General features: G+C 40.5%; 1 protein-coding gene across 1 annotated transcript; it reads right to left on the reverse strand.

Moving 5' to 3' along the window:
- Positions 1 to 1,152: 1,152 nt before the first annotated feature.
- Pramel29 (PRAME like 29) lies at positions 1,153 to 7,408 on the reverse strand. The gene is made up of 4 exons (NM_001177542.1): positions 7,327 to 7,408; positions 3,733 to 4,043; positions 2,644 to 3,219; positions 1,153 to 2,009 (listed from the first exon to the last, which is right to left on the reverse strand). The coding sequence occupies exons 1-4, from the start codon at positions 7,354 to 7,356 to the stop codon at positions 1,430 to 1,432; spliced, it is 1,497 nt and encodes a 498-aa protein (NP_001171013.1). The 5' UTR covers positions 7,357 to 7,408; the 3' UTR covers positions 1,153 to 1,429.
- Between the last annotated feature and the right edge of the window lie 4,454 nt (positions 7,409 to 11,862).

The following is an 11,862-nucleotide window of genomic DNA, read 5'->3' on the forward strand; positions in this document are numbered from 1 at the left end:
GTAATTCTGATAGGCCTGCCTTTATATTTTACTTGACCTTTTTTCCTTACTGCTTTTAATATTCTGTCTTTATTTAGTGCATTTATTATTCTGATTATTATGTGTCATTAGGAATTTCTTTTCTGGTCCAGTCTATTTGGAGTTCTGTAGGCTTCTTGTATGTTCATGGGCATCACTTTCTTCAGGTTTAGAAAGTTTTCTTCTATAATTTTGTTGAAGATATTTTCTATCAGGTCTATCAGCAGACCTGAGAGATTAGCTCTCTCCTGAGTTTCAGTGGTCAGAGCACTCTCTGCAGGCAAGCTCTCCTCTTGCAGGGAAGGTACACAGATATCTTGTGTTTGGACCTGCCTCCTGGCAGAAGATAAAGGCCCGAAACAGGGCCTGTCCCAGAAGCTATTAGCTTCTGTAGTCCATACTCTCACCTGCACAGACTAGTCTCAGAGGGATCCAGGAACCAAGTTGGCTCCCCCAAGTGCTCTGGCAACACCCCCTCCCAGGCTGGGCAAATACCTCTCTTCTGGCAGGGAAGGTGTCCAGATGTCTAGAGCCAGAAATGGGGTCTGCCTCAGAAGCTGTTTTGCTTCTGCCTGTCCCAGAAGCTGTTAGCTTCTGTAGCCCACACTCTCACCTGCAAAGACTAGTCTCAGAGGGATCCAGGAACCAAGTTGGCTCCCCCAGGTGCTCTGGCAAAGCTTCCCCCCACCCCAGTGCAGGGCAAACACCTCTCCTCTGGAAAGGAATGTGCCCGGATGTCTGGAGCCTGAAACAGGGTCTGCCTGAGAAGTTGTGTGGCTTCTGCCTGTCCCAGAAGCTGTTAGCTTCTGTAGTCCACACTCTCACCCACACAGACTAGTCTTGGAGGGTGCTCTCATTTTCTTGCTTGCAGATTAAACCTATCCCCTCATCCCATATTTCTCCATATATAATTCATTTGCTGTGATCTAAATCTACTACACATAAATTTCTTTTGCAAACATTGAGCTGTATGGGAATCCATGATCTTTGTGTCCCATTAATGAGACCTGTTCCTGGGATGAAATGAAATGCACAAATCTAACATTGACCTAATTATGGTGATGAAGAATGAAGAAACCAGACACAGGTACAGAAATGTTGGGAAAGATTAGGCTCTGTGGTCTGATAGGGACATACATGCAACTCAGAAAGTCAATGCATTTATTGTACGCAGTAAACAGATTGGGCCAGTCTCATCAAATGGTGCCTCTATTGTAACACACTCAAACTACAAGTGCTTGATACTTGCTGCAGATGCAACATCCATTCACCAGCTCAGAGGAAGGTATTGACTTTCCTGTGTATCTCACACTTTTAGGTGATTGACATTTTCATGCTCCATTTAGCAGTGGACATTCACTTAGTATTGGAGACTGATGAAATCCTAAGTTTCGATTTCTCGGTTTCACAATTAAGCTAATATTACTCCCACAAAATGGCAACATTGGGTCTCCTTATCATAAATGTATAACCCACCACATTTAGAGCATTGGGTTGTTTCAAAGCAGACACTATGGAGCTGTCTTTTGGCTCTGAGTATATCCAGGAGCTCAGGACAAAAACTTTCTAATCTGTGTGTTAGTATTACACCACTGTCATCATAGCACTCCAGAGGGGCAGGGTAACACTCATAGATCAGCTGACTCAGCAGGGCTGTGTGGTGTAGAAGTTGTTTCAAGAAAGGCAGAGAGACATTATTATCATAGAAACTGACCTCTCTGAGGTGAGATAATTGGCTTAGGGCAGGCAGCAAGGCACTGAACTGAAAGTCCACTATACAACATGACTCCAATTCCAGGATTTTCAGGGTATCTCCAACTCTCTCAAGGAGAAACCCAAGAGGCTCAAGGAGTAAATCACGTAGACATATATCACTAAGATGCAGATGTTTGAGTTCACAAATATTCAGGCAATAGGGCAGGTAATCCAAGTCTGACTGTGAGAGGTCACAGTTACTGATGCAAAGTGTCTCCAAGGGCTTTTTCAGGCACCTGGGGAGAGAAGAAATGATTGCTTTTTGACAAATGTTGTTGAAAAGGGTTGATATAATTGACAGCTAAGCAGATGACACTTCTCCCAAACTCATTCTGGCTACACTTTGAGGTCAATTCTAGGATATGGCCTTGTGTTATCTGCTCTCACAACTCACAGTATTCTAGTCTGAGGTCTGTAGTTATCACTATAGGCATGATTCAGGGCATGGCTGGAAAACACAGCAATGGATATATCAGGCCAGCATGGTGCATGTAGGAAGAACTACCTACCTCAAACAAAATTTAACACCTACTAGGGCTGTTGTTAAGAGTTCTCAGAAGTTTTATTCCTCCAAAGGCCATGATCCTGTCTTCATCTTGAAACCCAGTGTTGCATATAGCTCATCTGTTCAACCTGTTTCTGAACTGAAAACCTTTCACACATGAGCAATAAGATTCATGCTTATGCCTCATCATACATATCTTAGCACACAGCTCATTTGCTCAGATATGTTATGTATATAACAGTGCTAGGTTTATTGTGGCCAGATTGTCAAGGACTCCCTAACTTAATAAAACAAAAGAAGAAAAAAGCAAAAGGAAAGTAATGTGTTTTATCTGGTCTTACTGGACCCTCTCAGTCCTTCCTTACCTGAGGTATTCTTTCAGGTTGCCTTTTATAAAAGGGACATGATTTACATAGAGTTTCTGGAGACAGTGTAGTGTGGGAAGTTGAGAAATCAAGCTGAATATTATCTCCTCATCAAGCTTTTCAGAATCACCAAAACTGGAGGTAACTATGATGTGATCTAGTGTGAGTGTGAAAAGACTTTTCATCAGTTTCAGGTAGGGATTAAGAAAAGCCAACTCTTCTATGCAGATACATCTTAGGATAAGCTCCTGTATACAGTCTGCGTGTACAGTTTTGAAGATTTCTATCACCGAGGCTTTGGTTAAGCCTTGAATTACTAGCTTTCTACAGCATAGATGAATAGAATCTTTTCTCTGCTGGGCCCACTGCAGCAAGTATGTGGTAGATTCATCAAGTCTTCCCTTCATGAGAAGAACTTCAGTCGTCACCTTCAATTCTTTCTTCACCTCACACCCAGGACTGTTCTCAATTGGCTGCTTCTCTGTCGTGAACTCTGGTAAGCCTTCACCTTCATGGGATCCAGCCCATAACTTCAAGTCATGTTCTCTCCAATTAATTACTCTGAGTTTGCACCTACTGTGAGAGAAAAGAGTATAATTATCAGAAGATAAAAGAAGAAACATCTTACATTCTGATTCTCTTCACATCTCATACATCAGCTCTTTCTTCCAAAACTTTGCCTTTTCCTTTGCCTAGAATTAAACCCCAAGTGTCACATTCTCAGTAAATCCATAACATTCTTTGCAAGAGGGCATCTTTAGCCCTGCCTTTCTTCCCTTGATTCCAGGCTCCTTAATCACAAGCTCTTGTACCTTTGAGGGATGCAGGAAAGACCCATTTCTCACTGGCTATGTCTACTCTTCTTCTGTCTTCTGCATTAGCCATTATTTGCCCAGAGAGCTGAGACTGAGCTTAAACCCCTAGACCCCTATAAGCTTCTATACCCAGTGAAGAACAATCTTGAATGTGGGACAAGAGAAAATTGAATATCAGAAGTCTCTGATCCATGGTTGGTTAAATATTCTGTCACTAGTTGCTTCTTCTCAGCACTCAGAGAACCTTCCTCCAATCCCAGTTGCTTTTGCCTACCTGGTTTGAACCTTTTGTGCAAGCAGTATATCTAGTCCCTCAAGCATAGCCTTCAAAGTCTCCAGGTTGCAATTATTTATCTGCTTCCCTAAAGAAAGGTATGGGAAGGGCCACGCAGGTATCATGGCCTTCAAGATCCCTATATGTCCATCAGTGAAGGCCTCCTCAAAAATTATTGGGAACAGACTCTGGGGCAGGTCCGTGAGAGCAGAAATGGCCAAGGCCTCATCCCTCAGTAGACTCTGAATTGCCAGGTTCTGGAGGGTGGGTGGAGAATAGGATTCCTCTGTGACTTCTTCTAAAGAGTCATCCTAGGGAAGCAGGTAAAAAATACACCATTAATGACAAGAAATTTAGGGAGCCCTTCTGCCCACACAGGGAAGTGTGAGGGCTAGATTACTACCGATTAGGATAGAGAACTCAGTTTACCAATTTGATCACCCTCGATTTTCTTTCTTTGTTTTTAGAGACATGGTCTTTATAGCACTACCTGTATTCTAAGCAGTCTTGCAATTTGCTTTATAGACCACACTGTCCTAGACCTCAGTGAGACTTGCCTACCTAGGCCTCCAAATTGCTAAGATTATATGTGTGTTCCACCACTGCTCAGCAGATGCCACCATAATATATCTAAACCAGAACTGCTTGGTCTGCCCTTTGCTGGTTTTAAAGCCACAATTCTCTCTGGTGATATGAAAATTCTCCCATGTATCCTAGTTCCCAAAGGCCACATCCAAGTTTAGCCACAGTTTGGATGAATACATCCCACTGGGAAGGGATCACCAGGAACTCTGAAGGCTCAGGCAGTTGTTTGATGATAAATAGACTATGCTTACATTTCTAGTTCTTCGAAGAAAGCAAAGGAAAACAGTTTCCAAACTTCCACAATCTCTATTCAGCTACACTGCATAGAACATGTCTTTGAAATTCCTGTCACTAATTATTGACATTAATCTTTGATTATTACTCATGATGGCCTTTTGAGGAAAGTGTTGGGGAGGCTCCAAGCTTGAGTACTGCAAGCTACAGAGCTAAAGAGAGTAGGAAATACTACACTAATATAATTAAACCTTCAGTAGTCATTGGCACAGTATGTAACTCTTTAGAAAGAATCCAGGAAGAATAAACGATGAAGTAGAGTTTAAAATCCACATGCTGAAGGCAGGAGGTTCACAACCTCAATGCCATAATTTGTACCTTCTACAGCACCATAACAGGTTTTCTGAGACCTGCAAAAACTAATTAAAGACCAAAAATGTAAGAAAAAGAAGTGGAAATTTTATTTTCAGGTGATATTCAGATTTTTCATTAGAACACTAAATAAAAATAGGCAGGATTATTTCTGAAAATTTGAAGACATCCTGGCTTCCTTGAAAAGAATAAACCATGTATCAATCAGCACATGGAAAAACCTTGTTTTTTGTTTGTTCGATTTTTGTTGTTGTTTTGTTTTGTTTTGTTTTACTTCTTTCAGACTTGTTCTTATCCATGGGTGTTTTGAAACTTGCTTTATAAATTTGGCTGGTATCAAACATAGATACCATTTACTTTCTGCCTTCCTGTTGCAGTAAAGTGAGGGTATGAGAGGATAGGAGTGACAAAGGCTATGATTGGGATATAATATCTATTAAATACACACACATACACACACATGTATATGTATATACATGTACATATACATACACAATATATACCCAAACATATTTGTATATATGTGTATGCACAAACATGGAGATATATATATATATATATATATATATATATATATATATATATATGCAGGTTTCTTCTTGCAAGTTTGAGAACACCCTGAGTTCCATAAAATTAGAGACTATGTATCAGTGAGAAGCAAATACCATTTGCTTGGTTTGCCTTATTTTTTAAATTATGTATTGCTTTATTTCTTTAATGAATAGGAATATACTCTTCCTGTCTTCAGACAGCTACAAAGAGGGCATTTGATCCTGTTACAGATAGTTGGGAGCCACCATGTAGTTAATGGGAATTGAACACAGTACATCTGGATGAATACTTAATGTTCTTAACCACTGAACTATCTCTCGAACCCCTTGTTTTGGTTTTAGAGACTAATATAATACCTAGCTGTTTTGACACTCACAGCCTCCCTCTCCATTCCTATTACTGAGATTAAAAGCACACCAAAGAATGCCAGGCTTAAAGTGACATAAAGATCAGTAGTGAAGGGACTTGTGTAACTCATATCTGACATTCCAGGCAAAAGTGCTTTGATTTCAAGATCACCCTGACATTCTTAGTGAGATTGTTCAAAAGACAAAACCAAATCTATATAAAACAAAATATCCCACAGAAATGACAATGACCCATTTAATAATTGGAAGTAATTGAGAACACACTTGGATATTCTGATTCAGCAGCAGCCCTCAGGTGGTCTAGGTAGAAGAATCTCTGTAAGTTTAAGGCCTGCCAATCTTTTCTTTTTAATTATATTCAAATTATTGCCCCCTCCCACAGTTCCTTATCAAATTCCTCATCTTCCTTGTCTCCAAGAGGGTAGTCCCATTCCCAAGGAGCTTCAAGTCTCTCTAGGATTAGTCTCACCTTCTCCCACAGAAGCTGGACCAGGCAATCCTCTGCTATACATGTGCCTGGCTTTGGACAAGCCTATATATGCTGCCTGGTTGGGTAGCTCAGTCTCTGGGAGCTCCCAGTTGTCAAAGAAAGGTGAGGCTGGTGGTGTTCATATTGGGTCATCCTCCCCTTCAGCTTCTTCAATCCTTCTCCTAATTCAACCATAGTAAAACCTTGAATGGTCAAAAATCACTTAAATATTCAAAGTCCTTGGTCATCAGTTAAATGCAATTCAAAATGACCTTCAGATTCCACCTTACAACAATCAAAATGGCTATGATCAAAAACTCTGGTGACTGCACATGCTGGTGAGGGTGTGGAGAAAGGAACACTCCTCCATTGCTGGTAGGAGGATTGCAAACTGGTGCAGCCACTCAGGTATTCAATCTGGTGGTTCCTCAGAAAATTGGAAACATTTCTACCTGACAAGCTAGCTATACCACTCTGGGGCATAAACTGAAAAGACATCCCACCATACTTCAAGGATGCATGCTCTACTATGTTCAGAACTGCCTAATTTGTAATAACCAGAAGCTGGAAACAACCCACATAGCCCTCAACCAAAGAATGGATACAGAAAATGTGATTCATTTACACAATGGAATACTATTGCACTGTTAAAAAATAGGACACCATGAATTTTGCTGGCAAATGGTGGAACTAGGAAATATCATCCTGAGTTAGGTAACTTACTCTCAAAATGACATGCATGGTATGTACTAACCAAAAATGGATATTAGCCAAAAAGACAGAATATCTAGGATTGAGGTCAAGCAATCTTGCCTAGAAATAACTGATCTCAAAAAGCAAAACAAAACAAAACAAAAACAAAACAAACAAACAAACAAAAACAAAAAACCAACCAAACAAACAAACAAACAAAAAACCAGCATGTAATACAGTATATAAACAAAATTTCAAGTGAGGACAAGGCTAGACTAGGTTACATGAGATGAGGTATTCTGGTGGAGCTGAGGTACTTACCTGATCTGGACAATGGCGACAGATCACCATATTCAGGCAAGGGAAAGCTGTGACTCCAGGCTCCAAGAGACCTAATCTATATTTTCTCTCCCTGCTATGAATCATTATATACCTTTTAGCTGAATCCTCCCTTTGTAGCCACACCCTCCCAGTTAAAGTCAGCTGCTGGTTCAATAATTGAGTCTCCATCATTGTGTCTCCATTCACCTGCTCATTTTCAGATTTAAATAGTGTAGGTAAATTGGACCAGATCTGTACACAGGAAGAATCAAAGACCAGACCCATAGTCATGAATTGATTTACTGAAGACAAGTGGTTATGCCTTATGCCCTTACTCACATTACTTGCAAAGCCAAGTTAAGTGGATCTCTGAGTTCAAGACTGCTGGTTTGTGTATGTATGGCCAATGACTTACCTTGTAGAAGTTGAAGTACCATTGTGGGTGTGGACTTTAATCCCCTTTTCCTAGCTTCCTGGGAGCCCTTATTCTGCTAGCAGCATCTGGAATTCAAGGCTGAGCCTGATGATCTGTGAGTCCTCATCTGTGCTAACTTGAGAAGACTGAAGTGGGAGGATGCCAAACAGATCAGTTTAATTTCACCTTCAGCTACACAGTAAACTTGAGGAGAGCCTAAGATAATGGTCATCATCTCTTCTAATCGTATGTACATCCAAACCAAAATAAAGAAAGTTCGCTACAAGGGAAAAGCTGGCCTTCATTTTTCAGAAGGGAATGGTGTTAGAGAAAGAATCATCCAGTCTACAGTGTCTGCTACATTCTTTAGGACTGTGGTTCCAGACACCTCTTCCTCTCTCTAGTTCTGTCTGTCTATCTGTCTGTCTGTCTGTCCCCATCACCCCTTGTTGCGGCCAGCCAGTGGCACACATGTCTGAGTTCTAGTCTGGAAGGCATCTTGGAAACCTGGAAGAGAAGAGGGAGCTAGGTGGCTCTAGAGAAGTGGAACCAAGACAACCATCTGATCAAGGTTCTATTTTACTATTCCTGACACTGGGTTATGAAGCAGGGGAAGGGGCCCATTCCCGCCAAATCATCCCTGGAGTCCAGTTTCAGGTGATCACGTGTTTGGCTCGGGTAGGTAGGTGGCAGGCAGCAGCAGTGGGAGTGACAGAATGATAGGGCAGCAAGTTCTACCCCGATGCTCTCTTCATACTAACAGTGAAACTTGATCAGCCAGGTTTCAGGCTGAGGGGCGGGGGGAGGTTACAACCCCTGCTGCACTTAAATTAAAGACAGGGGTGGGCTAGAAGGTGGGTGCTGCCCTGAAAAAAAAAAGAACAAAAGAAATGTATTACCTGCCTCCCACCCCAAACCATGTGTCAATTCCTTTCCAACTAGGCAATAAAACAGGACTGTGAGTTCTGACCCCAATGGATATAGAAGTGTCACTATCTGAATTGTAACAAAATCTAAGCCCACTTTCTGTTTTCCTGTGATTCATCTCCCTCATATGCCCTCTTATGAGAGTAAAGGTTGTATATCCAGTCACTGAACATGGCCTGACAGTCTCTTTGTTTGTGAATGAAAACTTATTTCCAAGAAGTGCAAATGCATCTCAGGCTTCATCTCTAGTACAATTTAATTTGTGGGCTTATTGTTTTTGTCAGGGTCCACCTCCCTCTGCCTCTGGAGGGCTGAGGTTAAAGGCATGCAACACTGTGCTCACATCCAGGGTCAGTTTCTATGGAAATAGCGTTTATATGCTCATTCTGAAGGAATTCCTCTACCACAGCACCAAGCTAAGGCAGGTGATTCTGCAGCTGTACTCTGCCCACTTAAGGATGCAATGATGACTTGTGTTAAGGCTTTTTAGAACAGGTTCCCTGCATTTTTCTGAATTGCAGGATATATCATAGACTCTAAGCATACCAGAAAGTAAAGCTATCTTCATCTTACTTGACACTTCAGAGAATTCAGTCTATACCATGGGAAGAGACACTGCTTTTAAGCATAACATGGCAGATGCATGACAAATATATTTATCTCTGTCTACAAGGTCAGAATATGTATGTTTATTCCAGGCTCAGTATAACCTCCCATATCACACAGCACACATGTGAAGGGCCACAAGGAAAACAATACTCACTTTTTATCTGACTCTCCTGAGAATTGTTACTCTGTAACTCTTCCAGGTTGACCCTTCTGGTAAATACTATTTCATAGATCTCAAGGGTACCCAAATTTTATGCATCCATCTCCAAGGACCACAGAGAAAGTTATCTCCACAGATACAAAGCTCTAGATCAATCTTCTCTTACTGGGAGTAAGAGCAAATTGTTGGAGGAGCCGGAGCACAGAGCTGAGACTGGGATATCAGGAGCACAGAGTTATGATTTAGAGCACCCCTTGGTCGACAAAGATGCTTATCACTGGGCTAAGGATCTGACTGATGCCCAGTGGTCTTGCTCTTGACCCCTTACTTCAGAGATAGTGACTCTGAGCACATTTGATGCCCCAAATGCTTAATGCCTCCACCTCCAGCTTAGATATGGGGGAAAGGCATGAACTCTCATTCCTGTGCAAGGCTGTACTGTGTTATTTCTACAGCCCTGTTTTTTACTGCATTTTAAAAATGCATTCAATACTTTATTTTCTTTATTAAAATAACTTATATGAATACATGGCTGTGTTTGTGTGCAAGTATGTGCAGGAACTCACAGAAACCAGAAGGGGCATCAGATTCCCTGGAACTGGAGTTAAAGATGGTTATGATCTACATTATATGGGTGCTAGAACCCCAACTCAGGATCTGTGCAAGTACAGTAAGAATGAGCATACTATTGGTATCTCTGTAGTCCAAACTTTTTTGTTTGTTTGTTTGTTTTGAGATTTAATTTCACTGGGCATCTCTGGCTTTTTCAGAACTGACTTAGTAGAGCAGGTTGGCCTGAAAGTCACAGACATCTGCATGCCTCTGTCTCTCAATACCTGACCTTAACACAGGTTCTCTGTGTTCTCAGGAAACTCTTCCCAATAAATTTCACCTAATGATGTTGGTCTCTTCTTAATCACCACCAGTTTCTCCCCTCTAGCTGACCAGCATCAATTATCCCAGCAAAGCCAAAGTTTCACTTTAGTGATTATGGTAGCTAGTTAGGTACAGGTTTTTCCTCAGCTTCAGGTAACCAGGACCAGAGATATCTCAATTCAAAATAGCAAATAGCCCTGATAAAATCATTAAATTTCCCTCTAAACTTTCACTGGACTGAGAATTTCAACATTCATATCTTTTCTTTAAGATCCTTTAGAATTTCCCCACTAAGCTATCAACACTCAATGACTTTTATATCCCAAAGTTCCAAAGTCAATGCAACCCCAAACAGGCTCAGGCCTATCTCAGCAATAGCCTACTATGCTGGTACTAACTTGTCTTGGGATTTCTATCGTTGTGAAGAAATTCCATAACTAAAAAGTAATGAGGAATCTATCTCCCAAAGAAATTCCATAACTAAAAAGTAATGAGGAATCTATCTCCCATGTGTCATCAGTTAATTGATTCTAGATAGTAACCAGATGTTTTGTTACTCAGGGCACATTCCAAAAAGTTGTAAAACCATTAACAAGAGGTCTTAAAAAGAGAACTAATGATTTATTATTGGTTCTAGAACTTAAGGTAAAATATTGACTGGATTTATCTATAGAAAACTTCACTAATAACTTAGTTGTGGGTTGTAACTCTCAAAAAAACCTGTGAAGGTATGACAGCTGATGAATGTTTAGCCAGATAATTTCTCCTAATTATTATGAATAGAAACATTCACTGTTGTAAACTTACTAGATTTATGATTTGACTTTGTGTAAATTTGTGATAAACTTTTTAACGTGGGTTCATGCATTCTGAAAGATGTCTAAGTGATGAGGAGAAAGAAAAAAGTCACAACTGAGATGAAGAGAACTTTTTAGAGAGAATACTTTCTTTTTCAGTTCTGAACAGAACGTTTTATGACAGAACTGAGGATAATTTTTTTCAGTCAGGACATAAGAGAACTTTTTTGACAGAACTGAACTCAAAAAGATCTTAGAAGTAAAAGCATAGCATTCGGTGTAAAGGCATTCAGAGTAAGAGCGTTTTTGTGACATCAGAGCATGATGAGAGAGCAAGTTTAGAAGGAGAATGCAAAGTGGAGTAACTTACAAACTATAGGTAACATAAAAAGTCAAGAGAGCACTGTTTCATCATGATCTGGGTCTACTTGTTTTGATTAAGTGATTTTAAAACTTTTGACACTTTTTACCTACTTTCCCAGGATTAAATCCATTATCTTATCTTTTTGACTTTGAACTAAGTTTCAGAATTTCTCAATGACTATTATTGAGCTAATTAGCCTTATTGCATATGATGGAAATAATGCTAAGAGCACAACGTAGTGGCATACAGCTAGAATCCTAACACTGGTGAGGTAGAGACAAGAGAATAAGAAGGTCCAGTTCACCCCCAGTTGCACAGAGAGATTTAGAACACTTTGTGCTATTGAGACAATGACATACATTTCCTGGTCATTGAATATGCCCAGCAT

This window comes from Mus musculus, chromosome 4 (assembly GCF_000001635.26).
Source record: "Mus musculus strain C57BL/6J chromosome 4, GRCm38.p6 C57BL/6J".
Classification (NCBI taxonomy): Eukaryota; Metazoa; Chordata; class Mammalia; order Rodentia; family Muridae; genus Mus; species Mus musculus.